The 27228-nt window shown below is 40.7% G+C and overlaps 1 protein-coding gene across 3 annotated transcripts in view; it reads left to right on the forward strand.

Moving 5' to 3' along the window:
• The first annotated feature begins 855 nt into the window (after positions 1 to 855).
• The window catches only part of Plppr5 (phospholipid phosphatase related 5), a 114901-nt gene continuing 88528 nt past the window's right edge, over positions 856 to 27228 (forward strand). For 2 of the 3 annotated variants that reach the window (NM_001305451.1, NM_029425.3), the window contains exon 1: positions 1475 to 2180. In NM_001305451.1, coding sequence (NP_001292380.1) covers positions 1944 to 2180 — 237 coding nt within the window. In that variant the 5' untranslated portion in view covers positions 1475 to 1943. Of the gene's footprint in view, positions 2181 to 27228 lie in introns of all 3 variants that reach the window. The other variant, XM_006502235.4, reaches the window with a different exon arrangement.

Genomic DNA, 27228 nt, shown 5'->3' on the forward strand with positions numbered 1-27228 from the left:
CCCCCTCTCCCCCCAACTACACAGGATCCTCAAAATAAAATCTCACGATTACTTCAGCTCTAACCCTTGTCCATTAGAAGGCTGCTTCAGTAACAGAGAAGCTAGTTGCTAACAATCTTAAAGGAGCCAGGATTGGATATTCTGTATCTTTCCAGAAAGTACCTTGGGTTCTCAAAGTTGAACCGGGAGAGTCTATTCACTCACTTTTCATTTGCCACATAACTCACAAATACCCAGTCTTTGCCTGCCCATGGCTATGCTCTTTGTTCCTGTTCTTAGTCTTAGTTCCTGAAGTCTTACATCCTGAATCTTTCGAGTGGCCACATTTTCATACAGTGGTAGCTCACTCACATACATTACTTCTACCGGCCAAAGTTGCCTGCCACACACATCACTAAGAGTGCTCTGAAATAATTAGTTGTTAAATGATATTCTTGATTACATGGTGGCCCATCTCACACCTATTTAATATTCAAGAAATTCAGTGCTGTTACCATCCCATCCTCAAAATCAGTGATTTGCCTAATCAAAACTGTCGTTTTGGGTTTATGTTGTATTTTCTTGTTGATAAAGGCCCACCTCCAAAAGCCACCATGTTACAGCCTATTAGATGTATGAACATCCCAGAAATCCTGGTAAGTAATTCCAGATTCTAAGGAAAAGAGCAGAGCTCTTAAGGTTATTTTTCTCTCCTTATCTTCTGCACATGCTTTTTTCTCTGCCTGGTGTGAGCAGGGTCAGGGTAACTTGAAGATATTGCTTGGGTGCAGAGCTTACGAGTCATTGCAGGATGGGCTCTGCATACATATAGCTCCTAAGCTACTTAAATATCCACGCACACGCGTGGACATCTACGTAAGACTGCATTGTGTGTGCTTGTGCTATGACTCTGTGTGGGTCTTCTGACCTCAGAGGAATCCCTGCAATTCCCTGAACTCTGGAAATAGCAAGATGAGGCACATAGTTCTTTCCCTGTCCTTGGTGACTGGTACCCCTGGGTCCCAAGAATCTGCAATGCCTCATCTCCCAAGCAGCTAATCAGAGGAGACTGTGAAGATGAGAAAGGCTATACGTGGAACCAACCAGGAAAGAGCCGGTTTGCCCAAGATGATGCCTCTAAAGCTAGGAACCTTGAATCTGTTGATTTACTTACAAAGCCTTGGGAAACTGGAAGGGAGGCAAAGCCACCCAGAATCTAAAATCCTCTGAGATAATTTCTGTCATCGCCTTGGAAGCCACACTGCTCTGGCTGCTCTCCAGCGCTGGAGGGGTCACAGAGTCCAGGCAGTGCTGTGAGCAGAGACAGAGACTGCAATTCGGCGGCGCCACCCGGACACTTTGCGTTCCGGTGGGCTTTGCGCTCTGAAGATGTGTCCCCGCACCTTCTTCCCAGGCGCTGTGCGGGAGGTCTGAAACAGCCCAGCTGGTGACTCGAAAGGGAGTTTCTAGAAGCTCCATCTCTGCTGCCTCCCCTCCCCTTCAGATTTGGAATTTTACCCTCTCCAGGCAGCTGCTCCAGCTATACAACATCCGCCCGCCCTCCGAGGGGACGAGGTGCCACCGACGCCGCTTGCCTCGGGCCGGTCCGAGGGCTTGACCACAGTGCCGCGGTGTCGCGGATGCTCCCGAGCTGGGGCTGGGGACTCCCCGCCCTTGCGCGCGACCCCGCGGCCGGGCAGGCGGCGCTTGCAGCGGGCAGGGGGCGGGCAGGGCAGATGGGACTCGTCCGGGGGTAGCCTCCTCCTCTGCATCCTGCCCGCGCATCCCGAAGCCCAGTCGCATCCTCCGCCTCTGCCTCGGCGGCTGCCAGCCTCCGCCTCGCGCCACCTCGGCCTGCCGCCGCCCCCGCCGCCGCGCCCCCGGTGGCTGTGCCTCGGCGGAGCCCGGAGGGGGCCTGTGGCGCGTCGACCGCCCGCTCGGCTCGGCTTGGCCAGGAGGCGTGCATGCCCCTGCTGCCCGTGGCGCTCATCAGCAGCATGCTCTATTTCCAGATGGTGATCATGGCAGGGACGGTGATGCTGGCTTACTACTTCGAATACACAGACACGTTCACTGTGAACGTGCAGGGATTCTTCTGCCACGACAGCGCCTACCGTAAGCCCTACCCGGGCCCAGAGGACAGCAGCGCGGTGCCCCCGGTGCTCCTCTACTCGCTGGCCGCTGGCGTCCCGGTGCTTGTGGTAAGCTCCGGGCTGCTAGCCCTCTCTTGCCTTCAGCAGGTTGAGACTCAGCCGGGAGGACCAGGCAATACCAGCCTTCACCATCTAAGTTCCTCTAACTTGGTGGCAGTCCTCTTCCCCCAGAGGACATTCTTCTGGGGAGCATGGGGGTGGGTGAGAAGAAAGCACCCCTGTCTCTCCAAACCACCCCTGCACCCTCTGCTTGAGCCTGCAGGCTGGGTGGCTCAAAGACGGGGAATAGACCTGCAGAAGGTGTAGGGTGGGTGGCAGAGATAGGAAGGGAGTGAGCCTCTGAAACAAATAGACTTGGTCCCTTCTGTGGTCCTGTCTAACGGGTCTTGGTTCTGAATTTTGGTAGGAAGGGAAGCAGCAGCTTGGGGTGGGGTAAAGGAATCAGATGCTGGGATGGGGAAGTGACCCCAGTCAGCTGAGGCTGGGGTACATGCTCCTGTTTTATCTGCCTCCTTTCCTTCCTGATGAAAAGAGTCTGATGCATTAGGCCGAAGATCGGCTCACAAGTATCTAAAAATGTCTTTGGGCATCTGTAAAAGAAGAAGCCTCAGCAACAGGACTTTGCTGAAAAGCAGGAGCAGAGGAACCTGCAGCACAAGAGCACTTTAGATTTATTTAAAGGCTATCCTCTCCTTGGACTACACTAGCACTAGCACTAGCACGTCCTCTCTTCCTCGCTGGATTTAAAGTTTCTCTCCTCCCTCTTCTCTGCCTGTAGGTCTTTCTGCCTCTCTCTCTCACTCTCTCCTTTCCTAGTGTGTGTGTGTGTGTGTGTGTGTGTGTGTGTGTGTGTGTGTGTGCATGTGTGGTGAGACAGGGAGAAACAGAGAGGCAGAGACAAAGAGAGAGACAGAAAGACAGAGAGAGGGAGAGAGGGAGAGGCAGAGAAAGAGACAGAGACATGACAAGACTATGTAAGACTATATAGAATGGTCTCACACACAGGGGATGTAACTCTTGAGCTAATAATTACATCACAATATACATATATGAACACAATCCAAAGATTTTGTTTTGTTTTGTTTTGTTTTTTGTTTTGTTTTGTTTCTTGGTGGCAGATGAGTGATGTTTCTTTGGAGACCAACCTCACTACGGTTCCTTTACATTGACAAAATATCTGAGGTTCCCTTCCCATGATGCTCCATCTTCTTTCTTTCTTCCCTCTCTCCCACTCACCACAGAAGGAATAGGAAGTGAAGTTAGAGAATGAAAGGGAAGGCAAGGGAACTTGGGCTTTTATTTTCCATAGCTGAACTGGGGAATCCCGATAAGTGTATCGGCTTCATTCATTCTTAAAAGTCTTTTCTCCCCTAGTCAGGGAAGTGATTTAAGAAATTTCAAAATGAAAAGTTCTTACCACAAAACTGGAATAATATAAACAAAGCGAGCAAGTTCTTGCTAGCTTCTAAGTAACTCTGTTTCTCATACACAGAATGATTTCAACCTCAGCTTGAGGGTGATGGTTGGGGGGGGGCGGTGTTAAGACTTCCTTGTCCTCAAAAGCCTTTACTTTGTTATTGTTTTTGACACTGGATTTGCTAAAATGTGTCAGAAATCCTCAATGCAGTTTCAAGCTCCAGTTCTCTCCCTCCCAGTTTGAAAAGTTGCCAGAGCAAAAGCTGGCCTAGTTTCTGGGGACTTTTGCCTCTGCAGCTTCTGTGTTTTCAGGCACATGCTTTCTAGGAGACTAAATAGCTCAGAGATTTTTTTTTTTTGATTTTTTTTTTAAAGGAAAATGCCTACTGCTTTGGGGTCATTGATTTATTTGCAACCACAATCAGTAAATTCTGTGACTTTTATTTCGGTAATGGCCATTCAGTGTCTTCAATGAGATAGTGCTTGTGAGTCTCGAACCAACTATCCTTGGTGGCAGGTGCCAGTTTAGAGTTGAGGGCACATTGGTCCAAGATTTTGGTGATTCCTCGCTTAGAGGAGACCTAGGGAGAACCTAAGAAGGGGAAGGGAGCTAACCACTGAGTGGAACTGAGCTGTTTCAGTCACGTGCATGGAAGGAACAGCCTTTCAGGAGATCTTACCTTGCCTTACGGTAAGAGGAAACATGTCATGACTGGAAACATCATGAAATGACAGCAAAAGGTAGATCTATCTGGTGTTCATATATCCAGAGGACTAGTGCCAAGTGCCAAGTACCAAGCTCCTGCTACACCCAAAGAACATCCCTGAAAGATGGGAGCTGCCTGCTGGGCCTGAAGTGCAGTGACAGAAAACGTAGAAATTGGTGAAAGGGAGGCTCCAACTTGGCTTTCTTCTTTTGACCATTAGTTCTCAGATATGTATGAATAGATTTAAGACTCAATGTGAAGAGAAGGAAGTGTTGAGTTTTGGTTGACTGGACTCTGTTTCATTCTCTGCTCACAGGAACGGTGCATTCTGTTAGGACGTGATAAGCCAAAACAGCAGTGGCAGCTGTTTTTGCTCCATTCTTGTCAAGAACATGGCCTTAAGCATAGCATACCCGTTTCTCTGGAGAATAGCATCAACATCAGCAATACCCAACCAAAGGGGAATTAGTACTTTATTTTTGGATACTTGAGAATATCCTCCACACACCAATGGGGGAACCCAGTAATGTTTGTATCATCTCTGAGATCCGCTCATATTATTTTCATAAAATATTTTGTTTTCATTTTGTTATTTCTTTTCTATGAGTCTTTAGCTTGCATGTATGCCTGTGTGCCACATACATGCCTGGTGTCCAAAGAGGCAAGAAAAAGGTTTCGGACCCCTGGGTCTAGAGTTATAAACAATTATGAGCTGCCACGAGGGTGCTGAGAATTGAATCTAGCTCCTCTTGAAGAGCAGACAGTGCTCTTAACCACAGAGTCATCTCTCCAGCCCTTTCATGAAAACATTTTGGGAAGCAGGTGCTGAGCTCAAGGACCAAAGTTAAAAGGTAACCCTAATGCCCTACTGATTTTAACCCTAGTCTATCAAACTTCAAAGTCTATATTCTTTCTGTTATAATACATTAATTCAATCTGCTCATAATCATTTTAATTAAGTGTTTCAAACCTTTCCCTTTATTTATATATAAATAAATATATTCATATGCATAAATATATATTTAATATATTTTGACTGGTAAGGTTCATCTTTATTTACTTGTTTACTTAATTTTTTATGTATGTTCCTAACCTGAAAAGTAATCTAGAGAAGTTGGTCTCCTCGGTATTTCAACCTGTAGATTACTTTTTCTTTGTCCAAAATGTAAAGGCCTGTGTCTTTTGGATTGCACTGCATTTATTTATTTGCCCATTTATTTACAAGCAGTAAGGTATACTCTTTCTGTATAGAGCAAGTAGCCCGAGACTTGTGAGACTTAATCCTGAGATTCCAGGCACATGACTTTACCTGGATGGACTTTAAGATTGAAAATTCCATTTGCTGTGAAACCGTGAACAATTTGTTTACATTTATTCATCCTCAATTTTTCCAGTCACAGAATTTTGCATATTAAATCATTTATAACATACAAATACCCTTCATGGCTCACGGTCCACACTTTCTCACACCTCAGTGACATGTATGTTGTATTTCTCACACCTCAGTGACATGTATGTTGTATTTCTCACACCTCAGTGACATGTATGTTGTATTTTTGTGGGTACTGGGGATTGAACTCAGGGACTGATGTTCTTATCCCATCATTACTATAGTAAAATACTGATCAGGAAATGTTTCCCAAATTCCCTGTATTCTAAATATTTGTCTCTTAGAGTAGCTGCTGCAAAGGCAGAGTAGCTACTCCAAGGGTAATTTCAGACATAAACTACAGTTGCTCATTTAAGTAGTTTACAGTTTAGTTTGAGAAATTTAAAACAAACTAATAATCACAGTAACTGTGAAAAGGTATATGCTTGACTGGGTGTGGTGGTACATACCTATAGTAGCAGCACTCAGCGACTGAGGCAGGAGGATTATCAATGTCACCTTAATCTGAACAACATAGTGAGTTGAAGATTAGTCCTAGGCACACCGTAAGACCCTGTATCCACAAAACAAACACTAACAAATCACAGTTTAGTTCCTGTCGATGAAAAAAAAAAAAAAGGAAAGGAAATAGATTAATATATAGACAATAAAGAAATGTTCCACCTGACCTCTGGTGACACAGAGAGGGACAGGATCACTTTCTTTTGGAGGTCTGAAGGAAGACTTCATGAAGACTGCCCTTGAGAAATGCCTTATTTATTTAATTAATTGTTGACAGTGTGGACACCAGGAGCTTCGTGTGAATACTAGGAAAGTGCTGTGTTGCTGAGCTACATCCCCAGCCCTTAGGAGGTGTCCTGAAGGAGGGGTTGAAATTAATAGAGGAGTTAAAAATTCTCAGGCGCAGTTGTATGGGCCAACCCATGAACTCAGAGAATGCAAAACATCCTTTTCAAACAACTACTGATCTGCCTGATTTGTGGGAGTGGCGTTTGTTGGGGCAAATGGGGTGCATGGTTGGAGACAAAGACTGAAGTCATATGGGTTTCACCTAATAAATATAACAGTGGTGGATTAGGGACATAGTCGGATGGGTTGTGTTTCAGAACATGTCAGGGCAGGGAGATGGACATCGAGGATTTTTCTATTACCAAAATGGGTACCAAAGATCATTTTAGCCTCCATGGCTGGATCATGTGATATTATTTCAATAGTCCTTCCTTCCTTCCTTCCTTCCTTCCTTCCTTCCTTCCTTCCTTCCTTCCTTCCTTCCTTCCTTTCCTTCTTCTCTCTCTTCTCTCTCTCTCTCTTTCTTTCTTTCTTTCTTTCTCTCTCTCTCTCTTCCTTTCTTTCTCTTCCTTTCTTTCTTCCTTTCTTTCTCTCTCTTTCTTTCTTTCTTTCTTTCTTTCTTTTCTTTTTCTTTTTTTGATAACTTTAAAAAATTAGATATTTTCTTTATATACATTTCAAATGTTATCTCCTTTCCTGGTTTCCCCTTGAAAACCCCTTATCTCATACCCTCTCCCCCTGCTCACCAATCCACCCATTCCAGATTCCCAGTCCTGGCATTCCCATACACTGGGGTATCGAGCCTTCACAAGACCAAGGGCCTCTCCTCCCATTGATATCCAACAAGGCCATCTTCTGCTACATACGTGGCTGGAGCCATGGGTCCCCTCTGTGTGTACTCTTTGGTTGGTGGTTTAGTCCCTGGGAGCTCTGGGGTTACTGGTTCGTTCATATTGTTGTTCCTCCTATGGGACTTCAAACCCCTTCAGCTCCTTGGGTCCTTTCTCTAGCTCCTTCATTGGGGACCCCATGATCAGTACAATGGTTTTCTTCGAGCATCCACCTCTGTATTTGTCAGGCACTGGCAGAGGCTCAATAGTACCTTGAAGAAGAACAACACACAACTTTTTTTTTTCACAAAGATGATATGGCTTATAGATACTTTGAAAATGGTGCTGAATAGATTGACCCATATAGCATTTCTTAAATCAGATTTTCACCTAATATGAATATAAGCTTAATAAGTGACCTTGGTTTTCACTAATTAAAAGAACTAGTGTTTAGAATGACCCTTGCTCCCCAAATTTGGACTTGCTGACTACCAAGATGTATCCTTGTTTAGATTTATGTGAAACATATTTGCCATATCCAGTGTGGCCACAGGAGCAGGGCTGGTTTGAAGGTTGGGATATGCACAGTTAATGTTTCAGAATTCTATTTCTAGGAAGGTACCACTAGCATCTGAGACTTGGATTTGAGGAATGTGCCCACAGCTTCATTCCAAGTGCAGTGGAGGCAGATGATGACAGACAATAATTTTCTACTCAGGGTTCTTTCTTTTAGAAAGCCTTGCTTTGGAAATCCACACCTGTGCTGTGCCACAGAAAGCCGTTAGATGAGTCTGTGCTCTTAGTCTGGCTTCTCTTACTAATTAGCCAGCTGCTTAGACCAAATTTCCTATTTCATAAACCAGAGATTTTAAAAAATAACCTCATAATTTCCAGTGGGACAGGGTGACTTATGCTGTTATTCCCCCCCCCCCCAAAAGCAGGCAGATATCTGTGAGTTCTAGGGCAGCCTGTTCTACATAGGGAGTGGGAGGCCAGTCTAGAATACCTAGTGAGATCTTATCTGAACTAAAATGGAAAACAACAACAATAACAACAAAGAAACAAACAAAAATAACCCAAATAACCCCGAATCACATTGAACTCCTGGAGAGCTATTGCATGCAGAAGTTCAGACTCTGAATTCTCTTGCTTGGGTTGAAGTCTAGTTGGCCATTTTGCAGTGGTAGGAACTTAGGTCTGTGTGTCCCTGTGTCTGTGTTTCTTCCATGATAAAATGGAAGTGATGGGAGAATTGGCCTTGTGGGGTTATTGTGGATGTAAAATCAAACATGCATAAGTATCAGAGTAGGGTCCCTCTATACTTCATGTGTTGCTTTAGTCAGTGCCCTCGCCAGTCACATGTCCTGTCCTTACAGTCATTTTGTCAATAGCTACAAGATATTCAGTGAGGAATCATTATCAGAATTGGTTTATTTAAATTCATTAATACAATCCATTCCCACAGTATAGTTATGAAAGTGACTGGTGTGTAGGGAGCATAAGTGGACTCTTCCAGGGTCTTACAAGGACAGTGCCACCCTCAAGCCTGTGGATTTACCTCTCCTGGTAAAATACTTTATCCCTGACATGGTAACTAGTCTGTTAAGACTTTTTAGTCATAGTGATTCAATCCAAGAAAGTCAACATTTTCTCAAACCTTTTGTCCTGGATTTCAGTTTTCTTGTTTTGATGGTAAACTGCACACCCCACTGTAGAGATTGGTCTCCATGTGTGATGTAGGAAATTGCTTTGTTTCCTCTTCAGCTTGGAAGTGTTGCAGAGAGGTGGGTGGTAGCAGAAGGGAGTCAGAGTTTTGTTGTTCTGCTTTGAAGCCTAGCTGTTATTTCAGTGTCACACACCGAGCAGGGGCTGCGGGCACACACATTTGTGGAGATCCACAGTCTTCCTCTAGATTTGCAATCTGTGGTGAGACTCTTTCTCTAGGGCCTGTTTCTTAAAATAAGGAAGACTCAGTACTAGAGTTTCACAATGTCACAAATGCATGGAAATTGGATGTATGTGTATATATGCAGAAGCAAAGTTTAAGATATATTGTTAATATTCCCTAAATGAACTACTCTTGGGGGCAGGGTCTGTGGATCTGCTGGAAGCCCTGCTAATACCTTTTGTTGTTCCTTAGAAATAAGCACTCATATCCATTCATTCATCCAGATGCCCCTTCCCCCTTTCGTCTTCCATTTTCTTTCCCTTTCCATTTTTAAAGATTTCTCTTTGTCCTTCTTTATTTCATCCATCACTTCTTTCCACACTGATAAGGCGATGGTGGCAGGAAGCAGGAGCATAGCTTCATTTCTCCTGCTTCCTTCTCTTTTCTACCTTCCCTTCCCTCTCTTGCTTGCTTCCCTCCTGTCCTGCTACCTGTCACCCCCAAGTCAGCCTTGTCGTTTCTTTGAGACAGTTGCCTTAACTGAAATACGTGGGCTTCCTTCTCTCTGTCTTTCAAAGCTTTGATGAATAGCAGACAAGAAAGAAAGCCAACAATGTTACTTCATAAATGCAGTAAGAGACAATGAGAACATTCCATGCAGGTTGTGTAGCCACCCAGGCCTTGGCCGGAGGTCTGTGTCTGTAGCTCTATTTTGACAGCATGTGTTCTTCATCCAGAAAAAAACACGTATGAGTTTTACCTTCTTTTCACTGACTTTCTTATACACACACTGGCACAGGTAAAGAGATAGAAGTCTAAATGGGTCTAACTAATGATTTGAACTATTACTCTAGTGTGTCATGCTGCATTCTAAAGTACTTCTGTAACTTTAAATATTGTTAAGATTCTTATTAAGAATCATCTTGGTCATTTCTGTAATTTAAAGTAGATACAGTTTGGGGGGGGGGAGTACAGGAATGCCCTTGTTAAGTATGCACCAAAACACAGGAAGTCTTGTTTTTTGTTTTGTTTTGTTTTGTTTTTGTTTTTTACCCCATCAAGCAGAAATCTGTAGACTTTTTCAATGATAACAAGGCATCTACCATGCAGTAGGCACAGTGCTTTTAACCAGACTTCTAAAAGGAATAAGGAATAACTCCTACTCTTCAACAATTCAGACCCTATTAGTAAAAATTACCTCTCAGCTTCAGTTCTCTTGTGTATAAAACAGACCTAAGAATACATAACCTGATCACTTACACCAATTAAAAGCCATATTTGTGCTATGTGTTCAGGTGATGGCAGCTGCTCTTCCACTACAAACGGCAGCTATTCTTATTGATAGCCCTGAGTAAAATGACATCACACAAGCTTAATCATCTTTGAATGAATGAGGTAAGCCATTTACTGTTCACATTAATTCTTTCGGATAGTGTGCACACCTCCAGAGAGCTTTTGCAATTTGCTTCAGTTGGTACATGACACGTTGGAAATTGGAACCTATTACTTCAAGTCCAGGACTCTGGTAGCTCCGTAGGGTGGGCCACTCATTTGATTTGTAGTATAAACCATTGCCTTCCTAGCAGTAGAAGAGTTAATGCAAATTGAGTTAATATCAATGTGCTCTTTGCCATATGCCTGTTAATCTAGAGTCTCAGTTAATAAAAGTTGAAAAAAAAAATCCAACCCTTGGAAAGGGGAGTTTAAAATCTATGTTCAAAGATATAAACTCTCTTTATTTCTAAAATTATCACAATGGCCAGTAGGACTTGATTTTCTGAGATCTACATTCTCACTCATATGTTGTCACACCAAGGATCATTGCCTGTAGTTAGGAAGATCCTGCTAACAGTCGTGGAAACTCATAGAACATTACTTGGATGAATGATATTTTAAAATATGTAAAATGGAATTATATCAGCACTATTTGAACTATTTCTGAGAATGCCAGTTTTCACTCAGCAGGCTGGTTACTTTTTTAGTCTTATTATGACAGATGTAGTTTGAGAATCACTGTCAGCAAAATTACCACTTTTTGAAGGGATAAAAACAGAATTTTAGATATTTTTCAAAACAGGTACATTAAAAACTAATGACAAATTTTGTATACATATTTTACGCAGAGAGAACATGTGGGCATCAGTGTGTGTGCGAGTGTGTGTGTGTGTGAAAATGTGTTTGACATTTAATACATTTATAAATTCAGTTTTATCTCCATGTGTCTCACTTGTCTGATTTTTTTTCTGCTCCAAATCAGCTTCTTAGAACACTCTTTGCAGTCCAACCAGTAATCCCCTGGCTTAGATCTCTTGGATTCTACAAGTTGGATATGAATTATGATATTAAAATAATTTTGTGCTGTGGATTTTAATGCATTATTATTCATATTCCCATTATTAGATTTGAGATTATTCTTATAAATCTACTTCTTTCAGTTTTGTTTTGCTGGATATCTAGATTGTTGTTTTTGATAAATAAGCTATCAGGGCACTCATTGAGGTTGTGTGATGAAGTTGTAATGAATATTAATTCAAATATCGGGCCAGATTCTGCTGAGACTTCAGTTATTTAATAGCTTTTTACTGCAGGCACAAGTGTCCAAATAACTCTTAAGTTCCCTGAAGCCTCAGCTCTTTCTTTGTCTGCAGAGATGTTTTAGATTCATGAAATGCTGTTTGAAGGGTCAGCACAGTCAAGGTAGAATCTGTGTCATTCAATTGACATAGTGAAAACTGACAATACGTGGGTTCTTCTGTCTTCATCAAGATTCAACCATTATGAAATAGGCCACACCAGCATCATAATCCTTTCTCACTCAGGTATGGGAATATAATCTCATTCACGTCGCTTGAAACTTTTCCTTTCATGTATAGACATTTTAGTAACTCATCATGATAATTACAAGTCACTCTTTTCATCAACATAGAAAATCCTTTTATTTCTGTTCTCATTGATAATTAAGTCCCTTGTTAATTAACATACAGATAACAAAGAGGCTTTGGCAGATTCTTTGAAATAATAAGACCTGTTTTAGTTTTCTGTCACTGTGACAACATACCTGGGATGATTAGCATAAAAGAAAGAAGGGTTCAGTGTGATTCATGGTTTCAGTCCAGAGTCACTTCACTTCTGGGCCTTGGATGAGGGAGACAGTTTATCAAAGTCAAAGTACATGAAGGGACAAAGCAATTTACCTCACATTGGCCAGGCAGCAAAGAAACAGTGTTTGCATTTATAACAAAGCCCTCCTCCAAGAAGCCATTTAGTTATTACTTTGTCAATGGATTAATCTTCCACTGAACTCAGAGCACCTGTGATCCAATCCTTCCGAAAGCCCCAACTCTGCACACTGCAGTACCATGGACCATGGTCTTCAACACACCATCTTCATCCCTGGAAGTAGAGCATCAGTAAGCTTATATGTACTCATGCGTATCACACACATCATCCTAAGGTCATTTGCAGACATAATGACTAAGGGACTGAGTCTTCTTTGACCCACCATTTCTTGAAAATATATACTCCAGATACCTCATCTAAATGGTGGAATGCATAACTACTTTTGCCATATAGCCACTTTCCTATTTTGCTAGCCTATGAAATGCTCATTTATTTCCTGAGAATATACATTGTGTTTGGCACTGTAAGAAAAGTTCTAAAACAAATACAAATGGAGTCATAGAAAGCAGGGCTAGGAAAAGTTCCTTTGCTTCAGCCAGTCTCAGCTTCCCCTCTCTCCTGTCAGATTTTCTTGCTCTGAATAAATATGTGGTGAATAGCTTTCATGGGCAGCTTACTCTGAGGTGAATACTTGAAGGGGTTAAATTGGTTGTTGCAACTGTCAAAAACAGGGACTAAAGTCTCCCCTATATTCCAAAGCAATTTTGGCAATAGTTGAAACATTATAGCGTACTGAAGCCAATGCATTGCAGACATATCTGCATATTATTGAACTAATAGAAGTCAGACTTGTGTAGATACAACCCAAACCTCTGTGTGTTTCTCAGGCATTCAATAGTGACAGCAGAAACTGTCCTTTGTTGAAATCTCCATTTTGGACTCAGCACCCTCTCAGCTGGGGTACATAGAAGCATCTTGTATTTCCAGAGACCTCATCAAAGCGGAATGTCAGGGTCTCACAGACAGTGAACCCGAGCAGCCTCTGAGAGACGCTGCACCTGGGGATTCATCTTGGAATTTCAAATGAACCCTTGACATTTTCCATTGAAAGGACAAAACAGGATCTTTGGGTTGGTGACAATGACCTCTTCCTTCCCATGTGCCTGGGCAGTATTTGCTCAGTTACTTAAATGAAGAGTCTTAGTCATAACTACGTGACGCTCCTCTTAGTCTTCCACAAAGGGACGTCTGTTTCCTCCTTTTTCTAGTTTCTCATCACATGGTTACTTGGGATCCCCTTGTTTTTCTGGGTGAAGTCTGGAATACAGATATCAGCCTCTAGAAGATGCTTTTATTCAAACCATACAATCAGTCCCTTTCTGGCATTGCATTTTTTGAGAAGGTTTGTAAATTCAATGTGAAATTGAACATGCATCCTCAGAGCTAGACCTCTTCAGTTATGAAAGAGGAACTTAGGGATCCTCGGTTTTTTTTTGTTTTGTTTTGTTTTGTTTTTTTGTTTTTTGTTTTTTGTTTTGTCTCTTAATTTGCTGAGTTGCCAGAGAGATAAAGTGACATGCCCAAGAGCATTCAGCTAATGAGCAGATTACACAGGCAGCTAATGTGTTTAGAATGCTGTATGCCTGTCAAGCACTTTTGCACGTGCTACACATATACTAAGTTAGCCTTCTTCTCAGTATTGGGGTTCTAAGTGTGAGCATCAAGGCTCAGAAAGAGTCAGCAACTAACCTGTGACACACAGCACAGAGTGATATGCCTTGGCTGGATGCTTCTCCTGTCCTGGTTCTGACTTCTCTTGAAAGGGTGAAGCTTACCTGTAGCAGCTCTCTCTGTTGGGCAGTGTTATTTAGGAAAGGAAAAAGGACAGTGTGTGTTTACTATGATTTTTTTTCTTGTGAAATATATTGTTGACCCAAAAATTCTACTTAACAGTGTTTGTAGTTGACACTTACTTAGGATCTTGAAGATGCAACAAAAGCTGAAGGGAAAAAAAAAACTTTTAATGGGCTAGAGAGATTGTTCTATGAGCATAGTGCTACCTAAATAACACACAAGGACCCAAACTCAGGTCCCAAGCAGCCATGTAAAAATATTGGGCATGGTGGTATGTGTGTGCCTATAACCCTAGTGCTTTCGGACTGGATATAGGTAAATCCCAGGGGTTCCTAGCTTAGTTCAGGTAGCATAGTTAATATAGTAAGCTCCAAATTTCTGAGAAGTCCTGGCTCAAAAACCAAGGTAGACAGAAATAGAATAGTAGCAATCACAGATAAACCTCTGGCCTCCACATATGGTTGAGTACGCCTCCTCAAACACAACACAGCACACCACAACACACCACACCACACACAAACACACACACACACACACACACACACACACACACACTAATACATACTGAATGAATAACATTTGAACCCCAAATCAGTGTTGGCTCTATGACATTTTTTTCTCTTCTTTTTTTAAATCTATTTTCAGCCAAAATGGAAAGCCACATTTGGAGTTTGACAGGTAGCTGAGAAAGAATCTAATCCATCCAATTTTGAAGCACACATTTTAAACTCTTACACTGTGATTTTAACACAAATAACTGTATCACTATCATATAGAATATCAGATACAACTAGGGCATTGACTTTACCATCATGTTTGGAACAAGAAGATTGGCAATATTATTCAATTGTATAAATATAGTTAGTGAAAAGCATAGACATTATACATGTGTATTTTAAACTATTTTTTTCCATTTTTTATTAGGTATTTCGCTCATTTACATTTGCAATGCTATACCAAAAGTCCCCCATAGCCACCCACCCCCTCTCCCCTACCCACCCACTCCCCTTTTATGGCCCTGGCGTTCCCCTGTACTGGGGCATATAAAGTTTGTGTGTCCAATGGGCCTCTCTTTCCAGTGATGGCTGACTAGGCCATCTTTTGATGCATATGCAGCTAGAGTCAAGAGCTCCGGGGTACTGGTTAGTTCATAATGTTGTTCCACCTATAGGGTTGCAGATCCCTTTAGCTTCTTTGGTACTTTCTCTAGCTCCTTCATTGGGGGCCATGTGATCCATCCAATAGCCGACTGTGAGCATCCACTTCTATGTTTGCTAGGCCCAGGCATACTCTGACAAGAGACAGCTATATCAGGGTCCTTTCAGCATAATCTTGCTAGTGTATGCAATGGTGTCAGCATTTGGAAGCTGATTATGGGATGGATCCCCGGATATGCTAGTGTCTACATGGTCCATCCTTTTATCTCAGCTCCAAACTTTGTCTCTGTAACTCCTTCCAAGGGTGTTTTGTTCCCACTTCTAAGGAGGGGCATAGTGTTCACACTTCAGTCTTCATTTTTCTTGAGTTTCATGTGTTTAGGAAATTGTATCTTATATCTTGGGTATCTTAGGTTTTGGGCTAATATCCACTTATCAGTGAGTACATATTGTGTGAGTTCCTTTGTGAATGTGTTACCTCACTCAGGATGATGCCCTCCAGGTCCATCCATTTGGCTAGGAATTTCATAAATTCATTCTTTTTAATAGCTGAGTAGTACTCCATTGTGTAGATGTACCACATTTTCTGTATCCATTCCTCTGTTGAGGGGCATCTGGGTTCCTTCCAGCTTCTGGCTATTATAAATAAGGCTGCTATGAACATAGTGGAGCATGTGTCCTTCTTACCAGTTGGGGCATCTTCTGGATATATGCCCAGGAGAGGTATTGCTGGATCCTCCGGTAGTACTATATCCAGTTTTCTGAGGAACCGCCAGACTGATTTCCATAGTGGTTGTACAAGCCTGCAATCCCACCAACAATGGAGGAGTGTTCCTCTTTCTCCACATCCACGCCAGCATCTGCTGTCACCTGAATTTTTGATCTTAGCCATTCTGACTGGTGTGAGGTGGAATCTCAGGGTTGTTTTGATTTGCATTTCCCTGATGATTAAGGATGTTGAGCATTTTTTCAGGTGCTTCTCTGCCATTCGGTATTCCTCAGGTGAGAATTCTTTGTTCAGTTCTGAGCCCCATTTTTTAATGGGGTTATTTGATTTTCTGAAGTCCACCTTCTTGAGTTCTTTATATATGTTGGATATTAGTCCCCTATCTGATTTAGGATAGGTAAAGATCCTTTCCCAATCTGTTGGTGGTCTTTTTGTCTTATTGACGGTGTATTTTTTAAAAAAGTACACAGTGTTCTTAATGCTAGTCTGAGAATAATAGACACAACTCTTTGCTAGTCTTTTGCCCTTCCCTGGGTTCCATCTGAGGCTTGAAGGCATTTCTCTGTGATGCTGAACTCATGACATTCTCCCGTTTCTTCATTTCCATACATTTGCATACCCCATCCTTAATTTGGACAGCTTAAGTTCGAGACATTTCTTTAGTACCTCTTTCCTTGATACTTGAAGTCAACTACTATCTGTTGTCCCTATTGGTTCCTTTTTACGAATGACCACTGCTTTCTTCTTGTAGATACACTCTTTATTAAAGATAAAGTGCCTTGTGAGTATAGAATGGGTTGCTTGGGAGAAAACAAGATGTAATAAAAAGAGCAATTCATTGGCCTGCCACGCAGGAGACTCGCTCTCCTCCTTCCTCTGCTTGACCATCTTCTGTACCTTGAAATCAGGCCACGCTTTTCTAGCCTATGCATCACCAGCTATCATGTTTGGAAAGGCTTGAGCTCCAACTGGGCACAAGACTGATTTCTTGCCACCTCGGGCAGCCCTTTCTGTGTATAAAACAAGGCTGAGGACGAGGATAATTCATTTTAAGATGAAGTCGTGTGTCCCTCCGAAGCCTCTGCTCCCTGACCTCCATCAGCCCTTTGAAGAAAAATAGACTTGCTTCCATGGCTTCCCAATATTTGAAGTCATTTCTCAGTTTGCCTGCCTTCCAGGAATCTGAGAATAGTCCTCACGTGGCCATGGATTGAAATGTGCTGCACTGTTCCGGTGGCTGCCCACAATTGACAGTGCTTGAGATGTAGTGGGTTCTTATATTTACCACTGACAGTGGACCTCAGGAGTACTTTCTCCCCAAGACAGGAGTGGGACTCTTCCTTCTTCATGTACTACCTTGTTCATAAATCTATTAGCCCTTGGCTAATAGGTAGCGGCATAGCGGCTTCGTGTGGTCAGCTACTTAATTTATAAATGGAATAGAAACATAAGCTCCCCAAAACACTGATTTCTTGGCTTCCCACACTTTTAAGCTTGAGCCTCAGGCAAATCGTTCTAATTGAATTTACCATCTTGGAATCAGATGGCTAATAAAACACTTAATTGAGTATACAACATACAATATATTACATGACCACATGCTTGGTTACACATTGTGTTAATCACATAAATGCTTTTTGGCTGTCAAAAGATCATAAGTTCCTATAGAGTAACAAATATGTGTTATAGATATGTTTGATTCTTGCTCATCACCTAACTACCTTTCAAATGATAGCCATAAATAATTTGTGTATTTTGAAATAATAGAATTATTAGAAATTAGAAATATTTTTCTCCCATTGTTGCATTAAAATATTTAAGAATTTCATAGACAAATACAATGTATTTTAATTGTCCCCACACGCCCAGTTTCTCCCAGACCCTCCCAATAAGTCCCTTTCCCAACTCTGCCAACTTCATGCCTTCCCCTTTTGTCTCCAGTTGAGTCCAGTTATTGCTGCTTGGATACACATAGATGTTGGAGTATTCTGCTGGAGCATGTATAGCATCCTAGAGGCCACATCTCTGAAGAAAACTAACTAGTAGCTCTCAACTTCCAATTGCTCATCATTTCTAGATGGGATCTTGGGTGTCCCTCCATATTCATTTTGGAATGGTGACTGTTTGATCGTGTTCAGATCTTATGAACATAACCACTGCTGCTGTGGCTCTGTCATGTCCAGGTGACAGTGATTCCCAGAAGTCCTTCTGAGCTTTAGGGATGTGGTCATGTAGCTATCCCACCTAGGGCTGCGTAAGTCACAGGTACTTACTCTCTGCATCTTGATCAACTGTAAGTTCCTTTATTAATCATAAGACATTCTTGTTTAATTTTATTAATATACTCGAGTGCATGCCATATTATGATAAAATGTACTTCAGGGCATTATCCACTCATAGAAACTTAGGTAGTCAAGCCCAAATTATTTTTCTAAGCTCTAGATAGTTAATGATTTACTGTATTTTACAGACATTAATTTTAAATATTTTCCTATGTGTATTCATTTATCTTTTCATTTAATCAAAGTTATGCAAAATGTACTTCAAAAGTCAACCTCATTTACTTTAACTGGAGAATATTTCTAATACCTCTAACTTTTCATTTACACACCCCTGACATCCTTATTATTTTGCTCTATAGTCACTATTTATGTTTTAAACTATATCTAGCACAAACTTTTAGAAGTTCAAATTGTTACTACACGAGAGAGACTTTGTTGTAGCTGCCTCTTTAAAAAAAAATAAAGCATGGTATTTTATGCATTTTAACAAACCTAAGTTTTTTCTTAACTAAACCAGAGGTGCTGGAAATATTGCTCACTAGTATGGTTATTGTTTGGTTAGCCTACATGTGTTAGAGTCCTAGATTTGGGCACACACACATGCACACACACACACACACACACATGCACACACACATGCACACAGACACACACATGCACACACAATGCACACACACACACATGCACACACACACATGCACACACACACACACACACATGCACACACACGCACGCACACACACACAGGGTTACCTATGATCACATCACTAGCATTCTTCCAGTTCATCAGTTAAATCATTTTACATCTGAAGCTTTTATGTGTGAACAAATTAGAGAACCTTGTGTGTCTGTGCACATATGTATGGCATTCATATGAATGTGGAGGGTAGAGATTGATGGCAGGTGTCTTTCTCAATCAGTTTCCACCTTAACTTTTGAGAAAAGGTTTCTCACTGAACTGAGGGTTCATCCTTTCAGTTATCCTAACTGGCCAGCCTGCTCAAAGAGTCTTTGTTTCTTTTCCTCTCTATCTGATATTGCAGGTGTGCTTCATTGCAACCACGGTTTTTATGTGAGTGCTATATATTTGAACTCAGATCTTTATCCTTGTGCTGCAAGTACTTTGTTGACTGAGTCATCTCTGCAGCCCCTAGAAAACTTTGTGATGGTGTTCTGATGTTGCCTTCGGATGGCTGCCAGAGTTTCTAAATGAGATGAGTCAGTAGTTTAGAGTCACCCAGGGTCTCTGAAACATGCTTTGTACATTTTTATTATCGATCATATATTAAGATGAAACAGTAGACTCAGTACGTGGAACTATTTTTGAGGAGTGTTTCTTTCCTTAGAGAGTGATAAAAAAATTAGTGGCACTTTAGAGAATGACATTAACGAGGAGAGGACAATTCAGTGTTGCATGGGCAAGCAAATCACTCACAATGTCAATTAACTCAGCCAAAGCCTGGAACATGAAATTGCCATTTTATTGTTTATGGATTCTCTCACAGAAACTCAGGACTTCTCAATTAGACTGAAATACTAAGTGTGAGGAAATTAGCTCTCTGCCTTCTCAAATCGGTGCCCATGAAACAGTAGGCTGACATCCTGTTGTAGACCATGATGTGATACTCAAATATATCCCCTCCCTCTTGTAAAACAACTGAAAGAACAACTGTTGGGTCCTTCTTGGGATAAAGGTGTTTTATGTGTGGTAAATGGGTTTTTGATGTTCAAACACAGAAGGCAGGATCCACAGGCTAGAATATATTAACTGATCATGACAGAGGAATACTCAATAGTGTAGTAGGGTGAAGGGGTGAGGGAATGAAAAGGGGGACCATTGAAGCAGAGGATATAATAGCTGGTCAAGGGAATGAAGGAAAGAAGATTCAAAGAAGGCAGTGTGTGTGGCCATTCAGTCCAGGGAGTTATGTAAGACTGGACTGGGAAATTATCTACAACACTAAACGACTGAGAATAGAACAGGCTTAAAAGATGCTACATCCCAGTCATATGTGAAGTCCACATTCCATTACTAGCTTGAAAAGATAAGTCTATATTGCATATTCTTACTTCCCAACCTCATTTAATCTTCTTGGCCTGCTTGCCATCCAAAAGTAATTCTATGTCTGTGAATCATTTAATTTAGTAAACTGTCAAGAAAAATAAAAATAGTGGTTTAGAGTCTTAAGAGATCTTGGACAATATTTAGCACATGAATCTTAGCTGACAAAGTTGTTTCAGAAATAATAAGTTTTTGTCCTTATCAGTTATAATTGCTGCTGCAAATTAAAATTAGCTAGTAAGAAGTTGATATATATATATGTGTGTGTGTATATATACATATATATATATATACTTTAAAATTTCAATTAATTCTTTTCAACATGTCAATGCTAAAGCTACAAAGTAAATATTGTACAATCTTAAAGGTTATGCTGACAATCAACAATTAAAGTTTAAATTGTTACAGTTATGTTATTGCTGCTTTGCTTCTGTAAATTATTAATTCATCTTAACTCAAAATTTTCCAAATTGCACAAGTGTGATCATCGGTATTAACTGCCTTCAATCATCTCATTATGAATTGAAAATTAAGGTGAACTGGACATATTTCCACACTGGGGTAGCAATTTGAAGTATAGTGCTAAAATCCTTTCTTGAAGACATTGGCATTTCTATGAAATACAACTGCAGTGTCCTGCTTGGTGAAATGCAGATTTTCCAGTTTAGAGTATCAAGGATTAAGAATGTTTGGCTTTCTTGCAAGATGCACTATCCTTCTAAATTTGGTCACCTAATTAAGATTTCTATTCATGGGAAATGGCTTCAAAGAGCGCATAAAAACCAGCTTTTCATGAACATCCTTTGATTGGATTCATTAGATTTGCATAGCCTTTATGGCGGGAATGTACTGATGTCTTGGCTTCTTCCACTTCGAAGGGAGAGCTGAAAGGAGTCAGAAAGGGGAGATGCGTAAAGGGTTGCAAAGGATGCAAGTAAAAGCAGTTAGGTCCATAGCATGCTGATGAGAACAGACCATAAGGAGCTGAAGCAGCAAAATGGTTTGGCACTATCAGCAGTCCAAGTCCAAAAACCCAAACATGGGCAAAAAAGACAGAAGATTCAGACAGAGTACATTATTTAGGTGTGTTTTGTAATAAAAGAGGCACTATATCAGCCCTGACGCCCAAAGGTGAGTTTGATCAAAGAGGCAGAGGGAACCTCTAGTGAGCTGTAAAACAGGTGGACCAAGACAAGCTTGACTTCTCAGAAGCAACTCTAACATGGAGTCACCTGGATATCAGATACCAGTGCTGATCCAGAGCTAAAGAAGGGATGGAAGCTGAAAATGGAACTCTGAGATGGAAAGCAGAGCAAGTTCATGTGGAGGTTGGAAAGAGCCAGGGAATGGAAGGAGCACCTGGAATAAGAAAATTGTTGATCATCTGCTGTCACCTGAGTTTTTGATCTTAGCCATTCTGACTAGTGTGAGGTGGAATCTCAGGGTTGCTTTGATTTGCATTTCCCTGATGATTAAGGATGCTGAACATTTTTTCAGGTGCTTCTCAGCCATTCGGTATTCCTCAGGTGAGAATTCTTTATTTAGCTCTGAGCCCCATTTTTAATGGGGTTATTTGATTTTCTGGAGTCCACCTTCTTGAGTTCTTTATATATATTGGATATTAGTCCCCTATCTGATTTAGGATAGGTAAAGATCCTTTCCCAATCTGTTGGTGGCCTTTCTGTCTTATTAACAGTGTCTTTTGCCTTACAGAAGCTTTGCAATTTTATGAGGTCCCATTTGTCGATACTCGATCTTACAGCACAAGCCATTGCTGTTCTGTTCAGGAATTTTCCCCCTGTGCCCATATCTTCGAGGTTTTTCCCCACTTTCTCCTCTATACGCTTCAGTGTCACTGGTTTTATGTGAAGTTCCTTAATCCACTTAGATTTGACCTTAGTACAAGGAGATAGTAATGGATCAATTCACATTCTTCTACATGATAACTGCCAGTTGTGCCAGCACCATTTGTTGAAACTGCTGTCTTTTTTCACTGGATGGTTTTAGCTCCCTTGTCAAAGATCAAGTGACCATAGGTGTGTGGGTTCATTTCTGGGTCTTTAATTCTATTCCATTGGTCTATTTGTCTGTCGCTATACCAGTACCATGCAGTTTTTATCACAATTGCTCTGCAGTACAGCTTTAGGTCGGGCATGGTGATTCCACCAGAGGTTCTTTTATCATTGAGAAGAATTTTTGCTATCCTAGGTTTTTTGTTATTTATTCCAGATGAATTTGCAGATTGCCCTTTCTAATTCTTTGAAGAATTAAGTTGGACTTTTGATGGGGATTGCATTGAATCTGTAGATTGCTTTTGGAAAGATAGCCATTTTTACTATATTGATTCTGCCAATCCATGAGCATGGGAGATCTTTCCATCTTCTGAGATCTTCTTTAATTTCTTTCTTCAGAGACTTGAAGTTCTTATCATACAGATCTTTCACTTCCTTAGTTAGAGTCACGCCAAGGTATTTTATACCTTGTATATTTTGTGACTATTGTGAAGGGTGTTGTTTCCCTAATTTCTTTCTCAGCCTGTTTATCCTTTGTGTAGAGAAAGGCCATTGACTTTGTTTGAGTTAATTTTATATCCAGCTACTTCACTGAAGCTGTTTGTCATATTTAGGAGTTCTCTGGTGGAATTTTTATGGTCACTTATATATACTATCATATCATCTGCGGCCTAGTTGGCCATAATTGGAAAGAGAGGCCCATCGGTCTTGCAAACTTTATATGCCTCAGTACAGGGGAACTCCAGGGCCAAGAAGTGGGAGTGGGGGGGAGGTATGGGAGGACTTTTGGGTTAGCATTAGAAATGTAAATGAAGAAAATACCCAATTAAAAAAAAGACAGAGAAATATCTCTAGCCAAGTACATCATGTCTAGCTATGAGGAAAAAATAAGGACTAGAGACTTAGCTCCACTAGCAAAATGCTTGCTTAAAATGTGTAAAGTCCTGGGTTCAATCCTAAATAAATGTAGCTACCTAAAAAAAAAAGAAAGAAAGAAAAGAAAAGAAAAAGAAAAGGTTGATCAGAATGGGAGTCAAAGTGACCAATTGTGAGATGAGGTTCCAGGCACACACTCTGGGATATAGGATCTGATAGCCCATATCAGGATTATCAGCCATCATAGACCACACACTATCCTGGGAGGCAGTATTCTGCAACCTCTGAGTTGAGGTGGAATCCAGGTAGAGTTTAAACAGCAGATAGGATATAATTGAATAAAGGAGGCCTTTGTGTGGACATAACCTTCTGGACTTGCAGGTCTTAGTCCAGAAGCTTGATGCCATTCATCCTGGCATTCATGTAGACTATGGCATGTAGATAATGACAATAGCAATAATAAAGACTCTCCCATTTTCAAAAATGTCACTTTCAAATGTTTGTGTGTGTTTGTGTGTATGTGCGTGCACACATGTATATGGGTATCCATAAAGACCAGAAGAATACATTGGTTCTCCTAGAACTGGTGGTTGCTTGTGAGCCTGTGAGCTGCCTGATGGGGATTTGGGACCTGAACTCTGGTCCTCTGCAAGAGCACTCTTAACAGATGAGCTATGGTGGCAGCCCCAGGTCATCATCCACTTTTATGACATTGCACTACTCAGAGGATAGCTCAGTGATTCAATGACATAGGTATCACAGTCATTTACAGATGATTAAATCACCACTGAGAAAATTATGAGATGACCAGTCACATAGACAAAATAGTTAAAAAGTTTAGTTGAGAACTTTTTCCTGGCATTTTAAACCTTTGTTAGGTATTTATCAGTAAATAAAAGGGAAGAAATTTTTTACACCCCAAGAAGGCTAACAGTTCATGAAGTGTCCAAATGGATTTACAAATAACCTCACAAAGAGATTGCATTTCCATACCTTATTTCAGTACCAAGGAGAACACTCAAGATGCACCCCCCCGCCCCCCCCCCCCCCCGCAATAAACAGAAATTAAAGGATGTACTGTGGAATCCCAGGAAGATGTACACTTAAGAAGAGGATATTTGGGTTACCTTGTTGTGTATATTTTGGTTTGGTTGAGAGAAAATGAGAAGTAATATGTGTTAAGGCAGATTTAAAAATCAGACATGGCTGGGTTTGATATTATGTTTTCTATTAATTAGTGCAACAGTGGATGGCAGTGATCAGTCACTGAACTCTTTGTTTCCAAGTTTCCTAATCGTGGGTGCTCATTTTATAAGGGCTTATATTTTGGAAGATGCTAATGGAGGAGGAGACTAGATTTCTACCACAGCTATGCCATTTTTTTGTTTCTGGTTTTTACTCTTATCCAACCCCTAAGTAATTTGTGCAGTGTTAAGTAATTTGAACTGAAAAGTATTTGGTTTTTTTAACTCACAGTTTCCCATGACTCTCTAGCACACATTCTGGGCTCCACAGGGGGATTTGAAAAGAAGGAGTGTCTGTGTTCCACTGAGTCCATTTGACTTTAACATGTTGTGAAATTTGTATGAGAATAGAGTCTCAAACACGTGAAGAGAGCAGAGATTAATGTGTATTTGAGGTTTCCAGTGAAACCTCAAACCAACAACAGTGGAGAATGTTAGAGCAAGGAATCAAAATTCAACATGAAAATCAAATAGCTAAGACACCGATGAATGGCATGGCACTTATAAAGCGAGAGGTAATGGTTCCTTAAATAGAAACATATTCAACTAACAAGCCTTTGTAACATTGAGCTGAAATAAACAGCCATATTAGTTTAAGTACTATGAGAATTTTGAATTAGAAAATTAAGAACATTAAGTAGAAAGTATGCTAGAAAAATTCAATCTTAACCCCTCTTAAGAGTGTTGCCTTAACACAGAAGTGGATGCTCACAGTCAGCTATTGGATGGATCACAGGGCCCTCAATGGAAGAGCTAGAGAAAGTACCCAAGGAGCTAAAGGGATCTGCAACCCTATAGGTAGAACAACATTATGAACTAACCAGTACCCCGTAGCTCTTGACTCTAGCTGCATATGTATCAAAAGATGGCCTAGTTGGCCATCACTGGAAAGAGAGACCCATTGGATTTGCAAACTTTATATGCTCCAGTATAGGGGAACACCAGGGCCAAAAAGTGGGAGGGGGTGGGTAGGGGAGTTGGTGGGAGGGTATGGGGGACGTTTGGGATAGCATTGGAAATGTAAGTGAGGAAAATACCTAATAAAAAGTATATAAAAAAAAGAAGAAAAAAGAGTGTTGCCTTAAATGTGTCCATATTTAGATACTATTTTGAATGTGGTTTTTGTTAATTTTGATTATCTAAATTACACTTAATTTATGATGGGTATCAAATGAGTAGAAATAATAAATATGGTAAATTTTAGGACTTGTGGATGCTAACAATGTTATGAAAGAAGAGGCTCCCCTGTGCCTGGATATCTGGGAGAAAAATTCATCAAAGCACTTGAGGGTGTGCCTTGATAAATTTTCCTCCCAGATGTACAGTCGTGAGATGATTGTATGGAACAGAGAAAAGAGTCTGCTTCTGGTGTTGTACCATATATTGCATAGCAATGATATCAATATACATCTCCCTCGTTGGATCTTCCTTGCAGAAAAACAAATGACACAATTTGTGAAGTGTTTTTAATTTGTCACACGTCCTTCTCCATCCTCCTTGCCTTTTTATTTCTTTTTCACCTTCTTTTCCCCCTACTCTTCTCTTTCTCCCTCTTACAATTCTATCTTTCTCTTCTGTTTCTCCCTTCCTCATTTCTTCTGTCTTTACTTTTTATTTTTCTTCAGGAGTAAGTTGATGGATGCCATCCCCATGCCAGGAAAGGCTCAGATTAAAAGATGTGATGCAATGATTAAAAATCAAGCGTCAGAAAGGTCATCACTATGATATAGTCAGCGTGGACGTTGTTATAGGAATCAAAACTATTGACAGGGTAAAGTTCATAAAGCTTATGTAAAGTCACATTAATGATCTATTTGATGGCTATACCATCAGTGGTCAGTAATTTTGAAAAGGTGTTCTTGATTCTACATGCCTTCATGGTTTCTTTTCTTTGGTGGTTGACTTACAGGACTGTTTTATAAAACCTTCCTTAAATCTCTACACTCGTCTGTGTGTGTGTGTGTGTGTGTGTGTGTGGATATGTGTCTGTGCATCTGTGCAAGTCAGTGCATGTGTATGTGTGCATGTGTGTATGTATGTATGTGTGTGTGTATGTATGTATGTATGTATGTATGTATGTATGTGTATAACATATCACACAATGTCAATATTTTGTAAGAACCTTCATTAACAGGTCCACTATAAATGAAAGGATAAATCTTCCTCTCAAGCAAATACCAGAGATCAATAAAGGCCTTAAAGTGAAAATAAACACTTTAAAAATATACAAAATAAAGTCAATTTAAATAATGGAAGGATAAAGAAGTATACAAATGGAAATAACTCATAAATTAGAAATTATTGAACTTCCTGTATTCTAATAGTTTGTGAGCATAAAAAGGTCACTTATGAATTCTCTGTAATAGAAAAGAATATAGTCAAGGTAAAGAGGTTAGAAATTCTAGAAATGCTAATATATGCCCAAAGAAATATTAATAACATTGGCTTTAGGTAGAAAGGTAATAATATCCAGCTCAATATACACATTTTTTGAGCTAATTTCAAACTACGAAAGAGTAATGGATGATAAATTGATTGTTACAGATTAGACATCAGATCTGATTGACACATGAGAGTAGGATCTAATTCAGGAACATGAGTGATGTCAAGACAGTTCATTAGAAACCCCACTTGGCACATCTATCTTATTGGGCTTGTATTTAATCCATCTATAGATATATACCCAGTAGCTTCATGAACTCTCTACTGTGGGGGCATTTTACCTTTTCAAGATCAAGACAT

The sequence above is a fragment of the Mus musculus genome, chromosome 3 (genome assembly GCF_000001635.26).
Source record: "Mus musculus strain C57BL/6J chromosome 3, GRCm38.p6 C57BL/6J".
In the NCBI taxonomy this organism is placed as follows: Eukaryota; Metazoa; Chordata; class Mammalia; order Rodentia; family Muridae; genus Mus; species Mus musculus.